Source organism: Monomorium pharaonis, chromosome 7, assembly GCF_013373865.1.
Source record: "Monomorium pharaonis isolate MP-MQ-018 chromosome 7, ASM1337386v2, whole genome shotgun sequence".
Taxonomy (NCBI): Eukaryota; Metazoa; Arthropoda; class Insecta; order Hymenoptera; family Formicidae; genus Monomorium; species Monomorium pharaonis.
In genome coordinates, this window is record NC_050473.1 from 5,074,570 (window position 1) to 5,098,423 (window position 23,854).

The window sequence follows — 23,854 nt, forward strand, 5'->3', positions numbered from 1 at the left end:
CTTTGTGCCGCATAAAGTTTGGTGCTTCCAAAGATTATTGACGTATATATATACAAAACATACCTAATTTTTCCTGCTAGTTAGAAGAAAAATGGCGGACGTGAGAATACCTTTGAGTATATATACATGGAGGAATGCCAGCACTGAAAAGGTGCGTTCGGGAAGACGCTATTAACGCTATCAGCATCAGTCTATCTTCATTACTCATTAAAAGTAGAACAAGGATAGACTGATGCTGATAGCGCTAATAACGTCTTCCCGAACGCACCTATAGTGTGCCCAAGATCTGTGCGAGAGAGAAAGGTATATCATGATACTTGCTCTGTCTGCGCATGCGTCAAACGCTATATGTACAATGGCTGGCATTGCATGTTTCACACACACAATTCGTAATTAAGTACAAAAGTGCACAAGAAGTGTTGAAACTGCGGTGCAGATAATGCTCTAGTTTAGGCCGAAGGCAGAGAACGAAACGTAGGTGTCGTAGTCGTAGGGTAAGGCAGAGAAAAACGTAAGTCGTAATATACTACTATTCTAGGGTGCGTTCGGGGAGACACTATTAACGCTACAAACGCTAATGCTATCTGAACTGTTCGTGGAGCCAATAGCGAGTTCCGTGAACAGCTATAGCGTAGCAAACACTGTTGGGCAGTTGATTAGCCACTGCCAGCAATATTAACAAAATGTTTATATATATATTAATAATTATTTATGTTAACAATGTTACTTAGTATATTTATTATTATTTTTCTTTATATATATATGATACTTATTTGTTTACATTTATTTTATATTCAATATTTTAATAATTATAAAATGATTATTAAACAATTAAATTTTTCAATGGAAATTGAAATTATTGAAGTTCACAAAATAAAAATTATTAAAGTTATTTACGATCTTATTAAATAAATTTTTTAATTTTTAAATAAATTAAATAATAATTAATAAGTCCTATATATTACTCTTTAATTAAAATTATTTTATATGTAATAAAATAAAATAATTTAAACAATTTCCTATAAATTTTTATTTTGTTCCATTTTTCTATCTCAATCAAATAAATTAATTATTAATTTATATTTATTTTACATAATATTATATGTTTAAAGCTTATGCCTAATATAATTTTTTTATGTAAATTTATGTTCTTTTGCACTATGTCGTATACTGTCGCTCTTGAATTGCATTAATTATTTAAACTAAAATTTTAAAATAATATATGATTACGTTATTAATTTAATTGATAATAATGATACTTAAGTCGTTTACATATTTGCAATTGGTACAGAAAAGGATTGCATTTTAAGACAAACAGTACATGCAGTGTAATGAATCAAAATAGTATATATTATTATATACATATTTTGATGAAAAATAATATTAAACTCAAAGATCCAGTCTTGATCATCTTGATAGAAATATATTAATGAAATATTTCACAGAAACTTTTATTTAATCCCTTTTTATTATTTATTAAGATTTATTAAAATGCATTAAAATTTATTAAAAATTAATATTTAACATTTATTAAAATTTATAAAATTTATTTATATAATAAATAACAATGTAATAAAATAAATTTTATAAATTTTAAGAAATTTTAACAAATTTAAATGAGTATATATTAAGGAATTTTAATATATTTTAATAAATTTAATAAATTTTAATGAAACAGATCTCCTCTCTCTCTCTCTCTCTCTCTCTCTTTCTCTCTCTCTCAATGAAGAGAGATTTTTAATTAAATATTTTTATTAGGACATATAAACAATTTCTTATTTTCTTCTTTCAAGATCACGCATAAATTTTCTCTAACCTTAAAAGAGAGATAGCACGTGATGTTTAAACAGACAATGGTGGGGATTGAGCCAAACGCTATCCATGCACTTGCATGCACTACCTCTGAAGCAGTAGCATGGATAGCGCGCGTTTATGACGTCAAACGCTACGGACAGTGACGTCATCATAATTTTGATAGCGCTATCCAGCGTCTCCGCGAACAGCGGTAGTGCTGCGTAGCGCTAATAGTGAGCTCCCCGAACGCACCCCTAGAGTCTAGAATAGTATATTACGAAATGTACGACTTACGTTTTTCTCTGCCTTACCCTACGACTACGACTGCGACATCTACGTCTCGTTCTCTGCCTTTGGCCTTACACCGAGCACTTGGTACGCGTATCAAATAGTAAATAACTACTGAATGTGTTTAATCATTGGTTGATCAGCTTAAATTCACTACTTGGTACGCGTATCAAATAGTGAATTTAAGCTGATCAGCCAATGATTAAACACATTCACTAGTTATTTACTATTTGATACGCGTACCAAGTGCTTGGTGTAAACTAGAGCAATGATATTAAGGGTGACGTCCCATGGTGCGTATTACGATACGCGCGTATCGGGCGTATTAAATTTCGACCAATGACAGACAATCCGCCGTTTTTGATACGCTGACGATCCGCGGACATTCATAATCGAGCGGATCGCACACATACATATGCACAGTCGTATATTGTTACATGGCGTGTGCACTGGGCGATGTATATATTTACTTCTTTCTACTATAACCTCTTCAGATTCATGAATACTACGCGTGCTACTCCTTCTTGTCACTTTTTGTGTACTTCTTATGGGCACGAAAAGGTTAGAAATGGCCACGCATGCTTGTGTGTGTGTATGTTCGATACGCCGAAATGAGGCTCTTACGTCCCATGGAGCGGATTACGCGGAAGCAGAATCAGCGGATCACTAATCACGGGATCGTTCTAATAGAACCTTTTCAAAAATTCCGTTGAAACAGTCGCATGATTGGTGATCCGCTCGTTCCGCTTCCGCGTAATCCGCTTCATGGGACATAAGAGACATATTTCGGCGTACTGAAAGCAGCGGAATGTCTGTGATTGGTTGCAGAGTTCGATACGCCCGATACGCGCGTATCGCAATACGCACCATGGGACGTCACCCTAAGGCATGCGCAGAGAAAGCGAGTATCATGATATACCTTTCTCTCTTGCACAGATCTTGGACACACTTTCGGTCTACATGAAACCATAGCAATTCCTCCTCCATGTATATATACTCAAAGGAGAATACTCACTTTTATAGTGCCTTAGGGTGCTTTCCATTTAGTAACACAAGTCGACACAAGCATCGTTCTATCTTTTTTTATGTTCAATGAGTAACAAAGATAGAACGACACTTGTGTCGACTTGTGTCATTAAATGGAAAGCACCCTTAATTTCATGTGTCGTACGACAAGCTTTGTCGAGCGCATTGATTGGCTACTAGTGCGCATGCGATATTATTCGTACGATAAAACTTTTAGGCCGGATCTACAATAGGTGTAGTAAGCCTTATGCCATAAGAAATTGATCAATTATATTCGAATATGAGAAGAATAATCGAATATAATTGGTTAATTCCTTATGGCATAAGGTTTATTACACTATTGGTCGCCGTATGGATACAAGATGGTGGATAGCAGTCATGGTGGGGGGCCATTGGCGCATCTTTGATTATAGGTCTTTGGGCCACCGCACAAACTCTTCCATAACGCGTTACGTTACGTTAAGTACTCCATACGAACCTAAGTTGTACTTAAAATTTAACTTAAATCAACGCACAAAGAAATCCTTAACGTAAGTTCTTAAGTTCTTACGTTAAGGATTTCTTTGTGCGTTGATTTAAGTTAAATTTTAAGTACAACTTAGGTTTGTATGGAGTACTTAACGTAACGTAACGCGTTACGGAAGAGTTTGTGCGGTGGCCCTTAATCAAAACAAAGATTTTTACGAATTGACCAATCAAAGAATGCTTCGAAACGTTTGTAGCATCAAGTGGACCGTAGCCGCAGAAGCTGTGCGGCCCGGCCTTAAGGTGCCTTTTCACGCTGACGCTTGACGCTCATTTTCAGCGTCAAAAAACATCACATGACTAAAAATGACGAATGGGTATCTTTACTTTTAGTCACGTGATGTCTTTTGGCGCTGAAAATGAGCGTCAAGCGTCAACGTGAAAGGGCCCCTTTACGTTGGTGCATTTCGTCGGTATGACAGGTTTCCTAACCTGAATATTCGTCAACTTTAACGATTAATATCTCGCTTTCCGGGGCAGAGCGAAGCTTTTTTCTGCCAGATTCGTTTGTTTGAAGCAAAACTGCATCGAATAAGCATAATTATATCGATATTTGAGAATGAGTAGCTAAACTGAATAATTACCAAAATTTCTTATTCGCCGTTATTATCAGTTTACTGTGCTTTAATGACATAAGTGTGGCAGTTTAGAATACACATTTACATTTTATTAAATTACGTGAAATTGCAATTTCAACATTATTTGCCGCTTTGGTTAAGATACTTTGATCCTGAATTGAGTCATTTGTCTCGCCAACAGTAATATGAAAATGCAATAATTTAACATATCTAATTAATGCAGACTGTCAATTCCACGACAGCCATAGAATTGCTTATTGCAATAGGCATTTATTGTAATTATTCCAATTAAGCTCAAGATGCAGCTGGATAAGGGACTGGCATCAAAGTATACCTACATCACATTTGTGATCACAACTTACTGGTAAGTCTCAAAACATTATATTAAGTTGCTCATATATTATTTAACTTAGTATATTTATGTATAAGTTAAAACTTATACATATCTATAATATATTTAGATTTATATACATTATATATATATATATATATATATATATATATATGTATATATATATACTATATATATAATAGATAATAAGTTAAACTATTAGTTAGTTAAGATTTTAGTTAAGATACAAAAGAGTATTGTAGATGAGGATAATGTGGGACAGTACAGGTGACTTGGGACAAAGAGTATACTTTTGTTGTAGCCTATCTATTTATGAATTATTAGAAAAAATTTAAAAAGTTACAAAAGTTATCTTTATAGATAAATATAACAATTACTATGATGGCTGTTAATTACACTAGCAATAATGATTAAAAAATTCAAAAAAACAAATTAAGTTTTTTAAATAGAGGGTTACAAAATGACATGTTGTAAATAAAATATTTGTTTAGAGTTCTGGGATTATAAATATAATCTGCTATTAATTTTTTAATAAATATATTTGTTTAAAAAAAAGAAATTTATTTTATAAATTATAAACAAATTGGATAATGATAAACATGAAATATCTGACTTAAAATATACTGAATATAATGCCATATCATACCCCAGATAGCCAAATGTCTTGATGTTGCAGTTATATTGCCAACAATCGTGCAGTAATTTAGACAAACTTGAAACAAGGTGAGACAGCATTATGTCTGTTAGGTTGAACTCATATGAATTCTATTTTTAACAATGGCAAATTGATAGCAACATGTCAGCATTAATTTGTTATCATTTGTTGTTGCCATGTTGTTGTTATATTGCAAACAATATAATGTATCACTATTGCTAACCATTTCCTTTTTTAAATGTCCTCAACCAATTGCATGTATAAGTAATCATGTTGCTGAATTTGTAATGTGTTTTATTTCGATGTCAATAAATGTATAGCAAATCTATAACAACACATGCAATGCATTAGTTTGCTCAAAATGCTTGATTATCTGGGTACTGCTATTTTTTCCAAATATAAAGGATATATATAAAGTTACATCCAACCAGATTTGAAGATGCTGTCAAAAGAGAAATAGATATAATCAAAATTGCATAAAAAATTTTTTATTTATTTCTAGATTAATTAAATGGTAATTATCATTTTTGTAGAAAAATTTCAGACCTAATATGATTGAATTCTAGTCAATTAAAAAAAATTTTTTTATATTTCATATTAAAAAAAAACATTTCTTGTTAGGCATGTTTTACTAATGAAAGTGATCAGTTAACATGTGAAACGTTTCTTGTTATAGAAGAATGTTTTTACATTATAATATTGAACAGATGTTGAATTATTGAATCAAAATAACAAATTATTTTGTTTTTAATGTTTTTTATTTTTAAAAATTATATTATTGTCTCTGCCTTTGGCATGTCCCAAAATTCTGAACATGTTGAGATATCTATAAAACAAGACTTGTCCCAAATCACCTTGTTGTGCATGACTTTGAACTAATTTTGTTTTAAAAAATTACAAATTAGATACATAGGATAATTTTTTGTAACAGAGAATTATTTGTATCAATAACTTATAGATATAAAGAGCCAAAATAATTGTATTAAACCGCTAGAAGTTATAATAAAAAATATAATAAAATTTATCTCAAGTTATCTCTATCTAAGTATAATAATATTTATAATGAAAGAATTTTATCTAAAGACAAGTTTCTTTTTTAAACGTGGATTTAATCTGATGTTAAATCATTTTCTTCTAGTAGCATTGTAAATAATTTTCATCACAAAAAAATGGAAATTATAAGTACAAATAGATAATAAACATAAAATTTGTGCAAAAATTAAACAAGTTCAGATTTTTTAATTTGTTAATGAATTACAAAAATATTAATCAAAGTCTACAATTTCGTTCTTACATCTGTTATGTAGTTGAAGAAGCTTATGAAAAACTTAATTCATTCTAAAAATAATTTATTTTTCTAATTATTTATTCATGTACCTTGTATATGAATAAAATAATTTTGAAAATTTGTGTCTATTGACTAGAGAGTAGTGCATGAACCTCCTTAAGAGTAATTTATAAATTAAAAGGTGAAAAAAGTATTGCTTTATATTTTAAATAATTTTCTTCTTTATCTTTATTATTGTTATAAAAAGAAATAAATGTACAATATTATGACATAAACAGATAGTAAAATTTCCGTAAAAAGCAAATAAGTCCAAAATTTTCTCAAAAAATTAGATCCTCAAAAAAATAGTAAAATATAATATATTATATACATATGTAGATAATATATGTATACAACTATAATATATAATAACTTTGTTTTTAAACCTATATAAATATCCGAAGAAAAATTTACATAATGAACAATTTAAAGATAAAGAAATTTTTTGTTTTCTGAAAATTTTTAGGCTTGATTTTTGTATGAAATCCTTTTTGGGAAAAGTGGGAATCTTAAAGGTGTTTTTAAGCATCAATTATTAACTGTTTCAAGACTGAAAAACTTGTCGGCGCGCAGTTTATATAAGCTAAGGATATTAAATTAATAGAAAAATTATATTCAGCAAGATCCATTGCAGATTGAAACAGACAAACTTAACTTTAAACTATTTTCGATTGAATAAGTAACTTACTATTATTGAAACTTGAATTACTTTTTTCATTCTCGCACTCGTGAACAATACCTGACTTCGCACTTGTTACACAATTACTATTATAATTCAAAATCTTGATTTTTTTTACAAAGATTTTTCTTTAAATGTGTTTTTAAATAATTTTCCAGGATAGTATCTATTCTAACTGTATTTATGAATAAAGCACTCTTGTCCAGTGATACTGTGAATTTGGATGCACCTCTGTTTGTAACTTGGTTTCAATGTATAGTGAGCGTAGCTATCTGCATTATTTTACGCAGAATGTCCCAATGGTTTCCAAACTACATTGAAATTACAAATGGTAGTCCATTTAGAAAAGACACTTTGAAAAAGGTACGCTGTATATTACTTTATGTGATATTCCTTTTTTCTATTACAAATAATTAAAAACAAGCTATACAATTTTGAGGAAAATCTTTGCATTAAAATTTTTTACATTTTAAATTGAGAGATAAACATTCAATAAATTTTGTAATAAAAAAATGTCAACTGTAAAGAATGTGGGCCTTAAATTTTATAATTTTTAATTTTAATTTTTATATTTACATGAAAAAATATATTCTAAAACTTTACAGGTATTACCATTATCAATCTTATTTACTGCAATGATAGCGACTAATAATTTATGCTTGAAATATGTCGGCATTGCTTTCTACTATGTGGGCCGTTCGCTAACGACAGTATTTAATGTTGTATTTACCTACATTTTACTTGGTGAGAATCAGACGAATTTGACCGACGAACTGGGTAGAGAAATTATCTAGAAAACTAATTAGCGAAAGTTGCAGGGCAAAAGACATCTTTCAAGTGCATAGTGTGCTGCGCGGTGATCATTGCCGGGTTCTGGTTAGGGGTAGATCAGGAGCACGTCGCAGGCTCATTATCTGTTCTCGGAACGCTTTTCGGAGTACTCGGCTCATTGTCGTTGTCCTTGTATTCTATTCACATGAAACGGACACTCCCGGCTGTGAATCAGGACATCTGGTTACTTTCCTATTACAACAATGTGTACAGTATCATCATCTTCATCCCCTTAATGATAATCAGTGGCGAGCATCATGCTATATATAATTACGAGAAGTTTGGACATCCCTTTTTCTGGAGCGCCATGACAATTGGCGGTGTATTTGGTTTCGCCATTGGATACTTTACGGCGCTTCAGATAAAAGTCACATCCCCGTTGACGCACAACGTCAGTGGTACCGCAAAAGCATGCGCCCAGACAGTTTTAGCGACTTATTGGTTCAACGAAGAGAAGTCGTTTCTCTGGTGGATAAGCAATATCGTTGTCCTCACTGCCAGCGCGTCTTACGCAAGGATTAGGCAACTGGAGTTGAGCAGGGAGTACAAAATTGAGACGCGACAGCTCAAAGTTTAATAACGGTAAAAAGACGTAACAAATTTTATTTAAATTTTTATATTTAAGAAGGCTCGATACCTACATTTCTAGTCAATAAAGAGTATTACATTAAAATGTTCTTAATTCTGTATGAATTTTAACAAAAATAAAATTAATTTTAACTTTTATTTTAATGATAAGAATGTTGAATATTTTTATTTATTTATAAATTACAAATGCAATGTAAATACATCAAAATGATCACCTAAGTAATCACTTTAGACGCTGCGTCATGCGCATGCGTGTCACATGTATGTCGTCATGCGCGCACGATCTCTGCGATTCCACATCAAACATAAATCTACTTGACATTTTAATGATAAATATCTTTTAACATTCTTATCATGAATGAAAAGATTATGATTCTATCTTTCTACTCTCTAAATTTTGTTACTACCACAGATATTTTCAGCGAGAAAATACACTACTTTCGATGAGAAATCTTACAATTCTCATAAGAGCAATATTAATTAGCTCTAAAACCGATTGCATCTTTCTCCAATATTTAATCGATAATGTGGTCTAAAATTTTGTGTACATACATATTTTAGCACCGGCAACAATGTGTGCAAGTATTAAATTCATCTGAGTTATTTTGTATCGAGCCTCCTTTACATAACAGTGTATATAATATTTTCTTATATTTCAAGAAGATACGCAACAATATATGGACGAAAGGTTATTTTTTACGAAGACGTTATTACATGCAAAATTGACGGGGAAGTTCAGCAATTTTGCAACAGTATGTATATGCATATATGTGTGTATATATATATATATATATATATATATATATATATATATATATACACACACACACAATAGTATATTATGTAACAAGGGCATAAAGTCGGCCTATTGTTAGCTATTAGCTCGTGTTGCATACCATATTTTTGTTACTCGTGCGTCGATGTGGTCTCTTGAATGTTTCGCAAATCGACAGGTTAGCCAAGGCTACGTTAGGTTCGCTAAAGTGACGAAGTACGAGTTAATTCTGCAAATTGCCGTGTCGCGAGGTGACATGCATGTGAGTGTTGAGATACTCAAACCTGCTGGAAAAAAGCGTACTGGAATGTTTTTCGTAATGATTTACGCCATCTATTAGAGGACAAGAACCGTGCAATGATGTTAAAGTGTTGAAGTCAGTGATTTTACTCCCCAAAAAGTGTCACAAAAGGGATGCGTTTTCGACGTATACGTAACAAAAATATCTTTGCGTGTACATATCGATGCATGTAAGAAAACAGTATTAAAATATTAAATATTTTAAATATTAAATTTATGATATTTACAGTGCAACCAGTTTTCTACGTGGTGTCTAAAAAATTTATAGTGTGTTCACAAACGCTCGTCTGATATTATTCTCTAATATCACAGCATTATATAATCTCCAAGATTTTCAGAGATTCATTTATATTTATGTGTTCAACAAGGCGCATAATGGGTTAAAATCGTGATGCAATTCCATTTCCACGACTGTCTGAATGACTCGACAGTGAATCCTTCCTTTTAACAATTGCATTCACGCTTGTCATGGACAAGTTGTCATCATGAGATAATGACGATATCATAGAATATAATCGAGCCTGCAATGCAGCTTCCATCGAATGCCTTTGATTATTTTCAATCACCATACCATCGGAAGCAAAGTAATATCTATAAAATAAATTGATATATCAATTAATATATTTCTTGTTCATTTATTTGATATTGTTTTTTAAATCTTCTATACAGGATGTCCGGAATTTAAACGTTAAAACTCCAAGACCGTGTAAGGAATCGATAAATTGAGAAAAAAAGTCCTTGGAGTTCGTTTTTGTTTCTTTTTGAAAAAAATCCCAAGAAACAATTTTTATCTATTTATTTATTTCTTCTACAACCTTCCGTAGGTTTTGGTTCTTTCAACAATTCTACACTATTCTTTTCTAACGTTCTAACTCTCCTTCAACCTCTGACATCTTTAAGTTTTCTTTGACTCCATTATCTTCTTAATCTGCTCGGCCCAGCTCTTGCAGGTTTTCATTTTATCACAGTTCTTGTGTTTTTGTCTGTCCGTTCTGTCAGATGTTTTAATTCTTTGTAATTTAATAAAACTAAATATCCTTATTGACTAACAAAGAAACGTTTTTAGTTGTAAGTCTCCGATTTGAATAAGTTTGAAATATGTTGTAGAGTAGCTAAAAATAAAAGACGTATTTTTTTTAAGTGCCCAAGCGTTTAGAGTGTAAAACATCCGTTTAAAAAAATTGTTTTCTCCCTTTTGGAACGAATACCGACTATAAAAGATAAAAATTTTTTAAAGTAAAAGTTAAATAACTCCAGAGGTACTATAAAACAGTGGAAAACAATTTGTTTTAATTTTTCAAAATACCCCTATCACTTAACATTTTTTTCAAAATTTTGAAATTTATTTACGACCAAATCAAAGGTTATTTTATTACAAATTTAGCTATGTATGATAATGTTATGCTATGGAAAACCATTTTCGAGAATTAATTATAGTTCCTCTACAGATACGCTTTCCGTTTGTCTATGCGCTCGAATCTTCATGCAACGTTCGGTTCTTCTTTCCGTAATAAAGGATTCCAACAAAATTACCTTTTTAAAAAAGGTATTTTGTAAAGAAACGCTAAGTATACGCGCACAAGAAACGCCCTAAGAAATGTATTCTTGTATAAAATAATTTTAATTTGGCACTAAAAATGTATGAAATTTTAATAAAGTAATTCCCCCCCCCAAAAAAAAAATTATTTTCTCTACAAAAGTAATGATATAAAGAAAATGCGCCAACTATAAAAATTCATACGAACTAGAACATTTACTTTTACAAATAATTATTTGTACAAATATTACAAATAAATATATTATTAATATATAAAAACTTGGCGCCGCTAAATCGAATAATTTGCTAGCTTTCTTCCTTTTTCTTTTGTGTGTGCATCAGAATGTGTGTGTGTGTGTGTGTGTGTGTGTGTGTGTGTGTGTGTGTGTAATCCGTTAATATAAGTAAATGAAAAAGTGAGTTTGCGATTTTCTTAAAAAAAAAAAAAAAAAAAAAAAGATAAAAACGAACAACCTTTAAAGGACTTTTTTTCTTAATTTTTGAGTCCCTACATGCTCCTGAAATGTTAAGTAATTCTGAACACTGTATATATGTATATACCTGGGATATTCTACTACAGTCGAAACGTTTAGAGCGCGCATGATGAGATTGTAAAGGATTTGACCATTGAGAAAGACATCTTTCGAACCGAATACTCCACGTAATCCACATATTCCCTTGTAATGAAAAATAATGGGAATAAATGTAGACAAATCATTGTTGATATTGTCTAAGAAAAATCCAGCCACTTTACTTCCACGGCCGAAAGGTGAACTTAGACCACTGCATTATTGATAATATTTCAACACAAATAACGGTACAAATTAAATTCACAAAAATTATTTAAGTTGAAACGCTGATTTGTTAGAAATAATTTATTAGGAAAAACGAATAAATATGTTTCAAAATAACTTTCAAATGTTCTGATTAAAATAAATTTTTAATTTTAGTTCACTAAGAGATACGGAATCATGGTCATTAATGAACAGTTTAGAAGTTAAATAGATTTGTTATTAATAAATTACTATTCATATATTTTTTATGAAAAATAAATCGTCAAGCAGTAACAAAGGACAGAAAGTAATTTTGAAAAAAATTTAATTTTTCTATAATAATAATAGTAATAATGATGATAACGATGATGATAAGAAGCTTCGAAAAATCAGCGTGGTAAAACAAAATTTCTTTAATAAATGTATAAGTATAATTGATTTTTGTTACTAACGATAAGATGCTAACATAGGTGTCTTGCCAATCCATTGCCATAACTCCAGTGTAAGTTTCTTTTTTTACTTCTAAAATTATGATTGAGATTACTAAAGAATTATACGCATATGTGTAATTAACAAAAAACAATATAAATCTTACCTTGTTGCATGTTTTGAGAACATTGCAAATATACATGCATCAACGTCTGAGCAACAAGAGCTTGAGATTCTATAGTAGACGCATTTTCTGTCAAAATGGGAAGATTTTCCAGTGCTTCAATTATTTCTTGCATAAAAGACGCATGCGACGGATAATAAATTGTATGATGATGTAATATTGAGCTTTTTGCCATCGTTACAATAGGTTCATAACTCGCTAATTGTTGTAGCAATTTTTCACGGAGAGTGGTATTTTGTAAAATTTCGTAAGATAGAGTACCATTATAGAATGCTACAAGAAAATGCTAAATATTAATAATTCAATCGTATTTTTAGCGAAAAGAGAGGCCAAAAATCATGTCTTTTGCCACCCTTCAATTCCGACTTGAATTTTATGCTAAACAATAGTTATATATAAGACATTAATTTTCTAGAAGTTGAGCCCACTCTTTATCTTCAAGATATGAGAGGTCAAAGTTTGCATTCTGCAATGCTAACACAGGCACACAAAAAAAGAAAAGTGGTCTCTGGGACATGACTAATCAATCTCTATGTATTTTGATGTGCTGAACACGAATTCGGTGTCAAAATTGCTCCATCACCCCTTTTTTTAATCGAAAAAAATATAAAAAAACTTTGAAAATCGTAAATGTCGCCGCACGCGGAAAATGGAACAATTCTGACATTGGATTTGTGTTGTGCGGCTCAAAATACATAAAGACATCAGTCCGTGATGTCAATTTTTTTGGTGCGGCAATGCAGCACAGTCACGCACAAAAAAGGTATGTATCGCACCAGACCATATCTTTACGTATTTTAAGTGGCTGAACACAAATCTGGTGTCAGAATTGCCCCATCACCTACTATTTTTCGCGTGCAGTGAAATTATTACGATTTTCAAAGTTTTTAGGCCATTTTTGGAGCAATTCTGACACCCGATTCGTGTTCAGTACGTCAAAATACATAGAGATTGACTAGTGGGGTCCCACAGACCACTTTTCTTTTTTTGTGTGCCTGTGTTAGCATTGCAGAATGCAAACTTTGACCTCTTAGGGTGTAGTCCCATGGAGCAGATTATGCGGAAGCAGAACGAACGGATCACCAATCACAGGACCGTTTCGACGGAATCTTTGAAAGAGTTCTATCAGAATGATCCGTGATTGGGATCCGCTCCATGGGACTTTACCCTCGTATCTTGAAGATAAAGAGTGAGCTCAATCTGAAACTTATAGAGAATAATGTCTTATACATATATAACTATTGTTCAGCACCAAATTAAAGTCGAAATTCAAAGGCGAAAAAGGCGATTTTTCTTTCATAATATCTCAAGGAACTTTTTACGTTTATCTCATAATATTTTAAAGAACTTTTTACGTTTAAATTTATGGGAATTTTAAAAATATATTCTTTAAATTTTCAGGTTTTTTATAAAATTATTTCAAAAATTATAGAATAAGAAATTCTTAAAATGTATCACAATTTACGTGTGTATATACGTGTGTGTCCCAAATAGCACAGAATATTATCATAAATATTTATAAATATTTTACAAATTTATTTTCAAAAGATATTTTTTAAAGATTCTATAATTATTTTTCATAAACTATTTAGAAATGATACAAAAATTATTATCAACAATATATAGAATATATTTTTAAAATGCACTGAAAATTATTTATGGACTTAAAATATATGAATTATTAAAGTATATGAACTTAAAATATTTTTTATATTCTTTGATAATAATAGTGTAAATATTTATTTTAAATATTTTCATAAATATTTATCATATTTTTTTTTATACCTGACAAACTCTGACATAAAAATATGTACAAAATATTTATCATAAATATTTTATAAATATTTTGTGCTATCTGGAGTGTGTAATGCGTGCGTGCGTGCGTGATCTGTATATGTATGTATATATGATGTATGTATATATGATGTATGTATACATGTCCCTAAACTGATAAATAAATATTAATGACAAATGATCTGGTCTACATTTTAAGACAAAAATTTCTAATACGAAAAATGTCGAGGCTGTAATAATTTTCTAATGGAAAGAGTTGAAAGATTACAAATCAACTAGAATAAACATTTCTAGAAAAGATTTAAACTTTCATATCTTTTCTTATTTTTTGAGAAACGAATTTTTTTTGTCATAATGACATCAAACGAGCAGTACGCGGCATCATCCATCTTATTGTTGAGCACAGTGGGGAATTTCAGATGGCTATAAATCTTTAAAATTGCATAAAAGTCGAGTAACGATAGGCTTATATTTTTAAAATTGATGTGTAATTTTTCAAAAACAAAATGATGGGCTTAATATAGTGGAGCGAATCTGGCTGGAAATCAATCTCGATGAATTTTGAGGATTGCCGATTACGAATCAAATTTTGAAATTAGTAGAAAAATAATGTTAGATGATGCAAGTAGAATTTATACTTTCTTTACTAAAATATTTAAATCTTTTCAAATTATTTTCATAGTAAAAATGTTATAAGTTTTTACAAAATTTCTCAGATTTTTTATTTAAAAAATTAATAAAATTTATATAGAGAAATTCTAAAAAATTATATGAAAAATTCTGAAAAAAGTTTTCATCAAGATAATTAAGAAAATAAAGCTTCACAAGAGTTATAATTTGACAAAGTTACAAATACAGACTATACCTTTTACACCATTACGCGCTACAATATCCAATGTCCTTGTAAGTTCTTCCAATTGCAGTCTATCACCTGGATTTAAAGGACCTGCGTAAAAAATCTCGTAATCTGTATTTTTTGATACTTCATCTGCAAGATCCTTAGATATAACAAATCCTTCTCGAGCTAACTCGATGGTAGGTTCTACGACATCTCGCCATGGCAGATTGCCATACAATTTTTGAGCACATTCTAATCCTTTTAATAGAGCTGGCAAACGTATTTCAGCCTCAGCAAAGAAATCTGTTGATAATAATAATAAGTGAAATCAGACCTATATATATTCAATTGTAAATAATATAAATGAGAAAGAGAAGAATGCCATTTTTTGATCGAAACGGTGTGACAAATTAGAATTAAAAAAAATTTTTTTTACAACTTTGAAGACTAAAATGATATAGAATTATTAAGCACCAAAACCCAATTAAAAAAACTTAAAATTAATATGTACTTTCAAAAGTTTTGAAGCACTTACAATTTTCTTGCATCTTACGAAAAGATAAGTCTCGACGAATAAAATCTTTAAAAAATGATTAAAAATGCATTTTAAACAGAAAAGATAAAGCTTTAAATGTTTTTTTGATTTCAGCTGTCTGATATTTTATTCGTAAATTATATAAAATTAAAGTTCTTTTCATTTTGAAGAGCTGTGAAACTTAAGTAGAAATTAACAAAAAATTAGTTTAATGTAGACGTCACACCTGTTTTTCGAACGAGACTGTCACATTGGGTTACCGTGACCCAATGCAATTTTTGATAAGCAGTTTAAAAACTAAGTGTTTAAAATTTTTGAACAAATTCTGAAATAACGTTCAAACAGAAAAATATATTCCAATTATAAAAAATTATTTTTATTTGAAAAAAATTGTTGACAACTTTTTAAAGTCACATTTTACTTGAAAAATCATAATTTCCTTATTTTATAATATTTTATGCTAAAAATATACTCTCGAGATGTTACTTTAATAAAAAAATTAATCCATAAATGAACCTTTCAAAAAAGGTATTTATTTTACATAAGAGTATTTTTTTACTAAAAAAATCAATATATTTTAATAGAAAGAAATCAATTTTTTAATTAAATATCGGTCGACGCGTTTGTCATATTTGTGGGTCACAGTGTACGTATTCTTTCATTGGCTGCTGAACAGATACTTCCCTCCTTTGAGCAAGAGTCTCTTTCTGTAGTAGATACCTAAAATCGATTTTAGATGGCATCACATGTGTACATTTCCAAGCACACTAAAAGATATCTTACTAATAAATCATCAGTCCGAGTCTGGTGTAACAGCTTAGAACTAGTAGTAAAAAGGAAGCTTGAGCTTTGAAATGTTTTTCTTTTTAATTTATGTAGTAATTCTTTGCGATAATCAAACTTCTCGTATAAACTCTCATTTGTTATACAATGTTTTTAACTTTAAAAGCATTTACAGAAGAGTTAAAAAAATATTTGCGGATTTGATTGATAGCATAAATTTGTTCAAAATTTTTTTTAAAGATTTTTTTATAATTTTTGTGAGATACAATAAAATCGCAAGCGCTTCCAAACAGTATTATATATTTCAGGCTGTTTTCCTTTCAGGAAACACAAGTTAACACACTCGGGCACAGTTAAATAAAACACGATATATACATTGCGATATCTAATCTTACAAGATTTATCATAAATCTTCTCAAACAATATATTTTCAAATTTTATAAATGTGTCAATAAAATTTATAAATTTATAAATTTTACTGTAAAATATAAATTGTTATTTATGATTTCAAAATAATGCTTAACGTTATTGTAACTATTACATAAACAATTCAAATCTTAAGATATATAAGTACATACTGAAAAATTCTACTGAAATATTGAGAGCGGATATTCTTTGATTAAAAACACACTTCGATTCTCCTCCCAAGCAGAGTAGAAGTGTGTCGATTAAATTTGCATCAAATTCTAAATGAAACGCGATGTGTGTCGATTTGTGTCAACTGTGTTCTAAAAAAGAAAAGCAGCCTTAATTATAATTTTACATATGCATTAAACCAATGCGCAAAACTGCATTTACCTGTAGTTGTATTTCTTGTAAAATCAATGACGATTGGATGTGTGTAATTTTTGTAATTATATATCATTATATAACCAACTCTGGAAATAAAATCGAGATTTGGAAGAATGATGGCTCTAAATTAATTAATCGATGTCTTACCCGCCGAGGCCAGTTTTATGAGGCGCTACTAGAGCCATGCAAATAGTCGCTGCTACCGCCGCGTCTATCGCGTTACCTAATCTTGCTAGTATTTTGGTACCGATTTGGGAACAATTAGAATAATCCGTAGCGACAGCTCCATGAATTCCATGAAGATTGCTCTGAAAGGGAGATAAAAGTCAATGTAAATATCAGTAAAAATAAATGTCAGAAGTCAGAATATTTTATTATTTAATGATTTATTATCTTCTATTTTTAAAAATTACGGTAAAAAAATCCAATTGTACGGACACGGAATATTGTGAGTTTATTTTACAAAGTCATTAAATATTGTAAACCAATAGTTGTAATAATATATACAATAATTTACACAGATATACGCAATCTACAATTTAAATGCCGCTTTCGGCCTAATGTCAAAAAAATATATAATTTAAATTAAAAAATAAAATCTAAAAATTTTCCTGATTATAAAAATCTTATGATCCATGGCGAAAATAAAAATATATGATTTTTAAGGATAAAAAAATAAAGTCCCTGAAAATTTTAGATTTTGCTGGTTTTTTAATGATAATAAACACTGTTATAATATTTGTAGCATAAAATATTTTTAATATTTTGTGTCTGGACAGTTTCATAATTGTATGTACATACCTGTGGTATATTTTCAGTATAAAGAATCTGCAATACCAGCATAGTAGTGATAGCAACAGTCAATGCGACAAAACAGACGACGATGAATTTCAACCCATTGCCACAGTAGGTATAGATTCTATGTTTGTAACTTCTCTCCTTCGTCAACGGACATTCTTCCGTAAGACCTGCAAACATGTTAACTTATTGATTGGAAAGTAAACATCTTTATTGTTAGTTTCCTTTTTTTTAGTAACAGTTTAGTAATGTTATTTCGTAGCGTTACTTTTCCTTTTTTGTAACATATTTACATTTGCTCAGTAATATATATGTTAATGAATTTAACATTTACTTTTTTATTTTGAATCTATTTGCAACATAACTTCTGTTGTGCATGTGTTTAATCTTTAGTTTTTGACTGATATTCATAATCTGTTGTTATTTAAAATCCTCTTAAGCATTTTTAAGATGTTATAAGTTTAAAAATACAAAAAAATAAACATGGTAAAAAATTTTACTATATTTATAAATTTAATAAAAACCATATCCTTTTATTTATATTTTAAGCATTTTTAAATATCTTTCTTTATGGGATAACACCATTTTTGAGACCCTAATGATTACCTAAATTCGGGAATTTTTGTGGGTAAATGAATAACTTTATTGAAAAAACAAATATAAATCATTTTATTATAAACATATTAAATTATTTGAAAAATTTTTTATTTATAATTGTTTAAAATGATGGCAAACTGGCACACTTTTGCAAACGCACTTTTGCGTGCAAGATCTCTAAGATAGTTTACCCTTGGAAAAAATTCGAAAATTCTTATTTTCTATGTTGATTAAAGTTACAAAATACGTAACTGTTTAAAAAAATATCTTTTTTTTTAATAGCAGCTATTTTTAGGAAAAAGTGTATTTTTATGGTTGAAAATTAGATAAACAAATTGTTATTGCAAAAAGAGTTTTCAATGTTTCGCAAAAATCCTACTTTGTTGTGTAATGAATAGAAGATCATTAAAATTTTAAGTCAATCGGATAAAACTTGTAAGAATAACGTTGCACACAAATTAGAAAATGTTTATTTACGGAAGTGTGCAAGTATACTGCTATTTTTAACAATTACAAATAAATAAAAATTTTTTAAAATAATTTTATATGTGTGTAATAATTTAGTATGTGCAATTAATTTGTCATCACTTGAGAAGGACGAAATCCCAAAAAGAGAGATTGCCGAAATGTTCTCTCTCATAAAGAATCCTAATAAATTTAAAAAAAGACGCTGAGAATTTAGACAGTGTCTATAACATGGTAATAAAGGCCACGTAATGTTTACTTCTAATATTCGGTAATGTTACTGTGTACAGAAATATTCAGACGCTTGTTTGCGCTCATACACACTTGACGATAAGTATAATCTTATTGTAACTTCTCGGTTTAAATGAATTTAACTTGTCCTTATTATATTCATCATTTCACCATTGATTGACAATGAGATATGTAAGTCCATAATTTCCTAAGTACTATATTTCTTCATAAATTTAAAGTGTATTTCAAAAATAATATTTAAATTTATTATATTTAGAGGATTACAAAAACTGAAAGTAAAATGTAAAAATTATATATAAAATATAATTAAAATATTTTTGTATATTTTTATTTTTAAGCATGTGCAATCTGATTAATATAATCAATGTAAATGTAAATCTGGAATGTTTAACAAAAAATGCATTGTATACATGCACACACATATATTTAATAATTATTATCCAAATATGGACATCAATTTTACTTTATATAATAAGATATAAATATAAAAATGTTATGCAAATCAAATATCAAAGTAATCAGTAAACAACAAATATATAACATACAAGTAACATCATGTAATACATATATTACATATATGATACAGCATTGTATTTAATGTTTGTTAGACACATTGTTGTATTTTACTATAAAATAAAAATTTGAAGTTCATATTTGGGTGACATTTATCAACTTTCTTCATTGAAAAACTCAAAATAAACTTTTCTAAATTAAAAAGAAATGTTAAAATATGAGTATTAAGGCAATACTATTGGTCACTTAATGCATATTGCTATATTTCCTAATCCAATAGTATGATTATTACCGTAGTCGTATAGTCCAATTTTATAAAACTTATAAGTGTATCAATCTAGTGCTCTAATATTATCATAAGTCATATCCAAGTAGAACAATAAATCATGATAATACCAAAATGACACATAAATCGTGATTAATTAAAAAATTATTATTAATAAAAAATTTTTTACCATTTTGATGTCATTTTAATATTTTCATGACTTCTTTGGAGGTATGTTTACAAATTTTTACTGTGTACATGTAAAAAAGTTTTATTGCAATATTTCATATGGCATTTTGCAGAAGTCTTTCAGAATTATACATAAAACATGAAGAATTGGAACTTTTCTAAAAACTTTCAACAATCGATGCAGTATGAGCAATGTGTAAGTTTTTTTCTAAATTAATTATGCAATGGGCTCTTATATTCAATAAATAGTAAATTATAAAAGGCGCTGTAGAGCCAAAGCTGGTTGGATTATGCTTATATACAAAGTTTATTAATTAATGTACAGACGTTTTGGCACATTTGGCCATCTTCAGTGTACAAAAGGTTATTCCAGTAATTGTGTTGTCATTCGTAAATCTAATTAGTTACACAGTCTGAATTAAAATACTATTTGATATACAATAAGTTTTTTTTTAATTAAAAAATATTAAAATAATATTGAAAGATGTAAAGTTTCTTATATAAATTTTTGTCCTAAAATTCTTGAAAAAATTTGTAAGCTCCTTAAGGACCACAAGTCATATGGTTAAAAATTTTGCAATAATTGCCGGTTAAATCAATTATTGACTAAGAGAAGCAGATGTAGCGCAAGATATTTAGGTCAATGCAAAGCGAAAGACATTTATGCTTACGTGTGTTATAATTCATTTTCTAAAGTTTCTTTGTTGCTTTGTAATAATCTTGCGATAATAATTAAAATCTTAATAAATGACCGAAAAAATAGAAATAACATCAACTAAATTAAAAAAACAATAATGAAAAAGAAAAACTTGGAAAAAGTGAGAATATCCTTTTTCAGAAGTTTTGCACTACTCTACTGCCATCTGCATAAATCTAAGGAACTAAATAATAACATGGCAACTTTTGCAGCGGGTTTTTTGAAAGATTATTATTTGAAGTTTTCTTCGTTACGAATCCGTATTAAACATACATCCTAAGAAGTCGGTAGACAAATCATCCTCCCAACAATTAATATATTTTTTTCTACACCGTATGTACGAAGTACTAAAGTTACATCGAGTTAATTCGATTAAATTAGATGTGTTCGGTCTAATGTCGTAATAATTTTCTAAAAACTCCAATACAGACGATTTATTTTGTAGGCCATTAAATAACGTTCGATCTTTCTTAGGCAAAATCTTTTCCAACATAAACATCAAATGATGATGGAAACATTGAAACTCAGTCGGTATCGTCGATGTGATGTCCAGCCAGTCTTGAACGCAAGCGAGTGGAGTGGCGAGATATCCCGAAAATAAGGCTGGATTGGTTAAAATACCCCTGGCAGACATCACCCCTTCGCATCTGGATTCTTGGAATAAAGATTCCGCGGTTTCCAGACTCTTTGCATCGCCGTTCGCCACGAGAGGCAACTGTATGTGATCTCGGAGAAGCTTGAGGCTGTCCAAATCGATTGGTTCATTGCGCATTTTCGGAGTCCTTGCGTGAACTGTTAAAAAGGAGGCACCAGTCTTTTCTAAAGTTTGGCACAGCGATATCGTCTGACGTATATCTTTCAATAAGCGTATTTTTGCGGACACGGTGAACGGCTTTGAAATATGATTTCTAACTTGATACACCAAATCCCTGACAAGCTCTGGTTTTCTCAATAAATCAGCTCCATATCCTTCTTGCATGGCCCAACGTTGAGGACAACCACAGTTTAAGTCTACACCGTTACAATATCTGGCAATTAGAAAAAAATGTATAACATATACAGTGTTTTTAATTTTTCAGAAAACTAGAATCAAGGAAAAAACCATATTAAGCAACTTTTTTTAATTTTCGAAAAATATAAAAAAGTGACTGTAATAATAAGAAATTATTATATATAATTATTTTGATAATAATAATAGTAAAAAGTTTTAATTTCTGATTTAAAGATATTGTTATTTCTATTTGCAATTTTTTCTTATAAAAATTATTATTGAATAGTGAGAATATATTTTTCTTCACAAAAATCCTTAAGTTTTGTCTATTTACTATTCTACATATAACCTTATATCAATATTTGGTATTTCAAAAATAAAGATATCCTCAAAATAAGAATGTTTTCTCTTCTGATGTTCTTGAAAATAAAATATTTGATTTCAAATGTTTTTTTTTTCAATATAAGTATGTCCTAATGAAAATATTTTATTGAAAATCTCTCTCATTGACCCATTTCATTATAATTCATTAAATTCATTAAAATCCATTAAACTTCATTACAATTTACATTTACAAAACATTTAATTCATTAAAATTTATTAAAATTTATTAAAATTTATTAAAATTCATTAAATTTATTTTATTGTTATTTAATAGAAATATAGATTTTAATAAATCTTTTAAGAAAACCTTAATAAATTTTAATAAATTTTAACAAATCTTGAAAAATTTTAATAAAAAAGGTCGATTGATATTTTTAGTAAAATATTTCAGTAATATATTTCCATTAGAGTAACCTGTAATAAGCAGAGTTCATTTATAAATTAGTTATTTATCCAAGTTGTAAAATTCAAGAGATATTTTATATAAAACCATTGATGTAAAAGACAATAAAGGTGACAATATTTATTTAAAATCTGGAAAAATATTGCAAAAAAACTTGACAACTTATTTTTTCAAAAATTTGCAAGAATTTTTCTAGAACTGAACATACATAAGAAAAACAAGAAGGCTGCCCAAATTGCAAATATATATACAAATTGACTTATAAAAAACTTACGGCGCAACCATCACCGAGGCATCAACAAAATCATTTATGGTCTTAGCTGCAAACTGAACAATCAGCGGTTGATCTTCCTCATGTGTAGTAAATTCATTGTCCCTAGCTTTTGAAGATTGTATAAATGAGTCTGCCAAGATCATGGGGGTAAAGCATATGTCACATCCATACCGTCTGACAAGTGTTCTGAATTGTAATCTGATAAAAAATACACAAAATCAGTATCAATCAATATATGTTTAAAGAATATTGTTTTCTACTCACTTGCTATATCTAACCATCGGAGCGCATATTTTTATCATTCTCGGTTCTTTTAACATTGCCACTATATCTGTTTGTGTAGTAGTCATGATATTGTTCGCAACAACTACCCAGTACAAAAAATAACAAGTAGTACTGTTAACGTAGTTAAATAAAAAAAAAAGAAGACAATAGTCTGATTTCTAATCTAAAAAGAATGACAAAAACTTTGTTTACGTTAACGTTATCACGTATGTACGATTTAATTGTTGACGTTTAGATCGGCATAAAATACACAAATTTATCAAGTTGGTATTATTCAATTCATATATGTAATAAAACTAAAGGCCCCCGTACACACTTCTGCATAACGCATAACGTATGTACATAAGCAAATTAATTG

At 29.3% G+C, this 23,854-nt stretch overlaps 3 protein-coding genes and 2 long non-coding RNA genes across 13 annotated transcripts; 2 read left to right on the top strand and 3 right to left on the bottom strand.

Moving 5' to 3' along the window:
* Positions 1-4,013: 4,013 nt before the first annotated feature.
* Positions 4,014-10,083, top strand: LOC105837594 (GDP-fucose transporter 1). Of its 7 annotated transcripts, none has more exons than XM_028188775.2 (6): positions 4,014-4,575; positions 7,383-7,587; positions 7,830-7,968; positions 8,043-8,637; positions 9,304-9,395; positions 9,948-10,083. In XM_028188775.2, the coding sequence occupies exons 1-4, from the start codon at positions 4,511-4,513 to the stop codon at positions 8,630-8,632; spliced, it is 999 nt and encodes a 332-aa protein (XP_028044576.1). In that variant the 5' UTR covers positions 4,014-4,510; the 3' UTR covers positions 8,633-8,637; positions 9,304-9,395; positions 9,948-10,083. The 7 variants fall into 7 exon arrangements, with proteins under 7 accessions (XP_028044576.1, XP_028044577.1, XP_012537951.1 ...); XM_028188776.2 differs by having other exon boundaries at positions 9,307-9,395; XM_012682497.3 differs by lacking the exon at positions 9,948-10,083 and adding an exon at positions 9,597-9,931.
* LOC118646416 lies at positions 6,717-8,067 on the bottom strand. The gene is made up of 2 exons (XR_004963969.1): positions 7,959-8,067; positions 6,717-7,535 (listed from the first exon to the last, which is right to left on the bottom strand). It is a non-coding gene; the product is annotated as an uncharacterized LOC118646416 (long non-coding RNA).
* LOC105837592 (glutathione hydrolase 7-like) lies at positions 9,782-21,269 on the bottom strand. Of its 3 annotated transcripts, none has more exons than XM_028188774.1 (10): positions 21,134-21,269; positions 18,185-18,351; positions 17,531-17,691; positions 17,390-17,469; positions 16,493-16,528; positions 15,301-15,576; positions 12,624-12,710; positions 12,481-12,550; positions 11,817-12,038; positions 9,782-10,309 (listed from the first exon to the last, which is right to left on the bottom strand). In XM_028188774.1, the coding sequence occupies exons 1-10, from the start codon at positions 21,147-21,149 to the stop codon at positions 10,099-10,101; spliced, it is 1,326 nt and encodes a 441-aa protein (XP_028044575.1). In that variant the 5' UTR covers positions 21,150-21,269; the 3' UTR covers positions 9,782-10,098. The 3 variants fall into 3 exon arrangements, with proteins under 3 accessions (XP_028044575.1, XP_028044573.1, XP_012537944.1); XM_028188772.1 differs by having other exon boundaries at positions 12,624-12,914; XM_012682490.2 differs by lacking the exon at positions 16,493-16,528 and having other exon boundaries at positions 12,624-12,914.
* On the top strand, positions 10,165-11,400 carry LOC114253788. The gene is made up of 2 exons (XR_003625263.1): positions 10,165-10,302; positions 10,388-11,400. It is a non-coding gene; the product is annotated as an uncharacterized LOC114253788 (long non-coding RNA).
* On the bottom strand, positions 20,529-23,810 carry LOC105837593 (tRNA-dihydrouridine(20a/20b) synthase [NAD(P)+]-like). The gene is made up of 3 exons (XM_012682492.3): positions 23,476-23,810; positions 23,212-23,409; positions 20,529-22,187 (listed from the first exon to the last, which is right to left on the bottom strand). Exons 1-3 carry the CDS (start codon positions 23,559-23,561, stop codon positions 21,410-21,412), a joined length of 1,062 nt encoding a protein of 353 aa, XP_012537946.1. The 5' UTR covers positions 23,562-23,810; the 3' UTR covers positions 20,529-21,409.
* Positions 23,811-23,854: the final 44 nt, after the last annotated feature.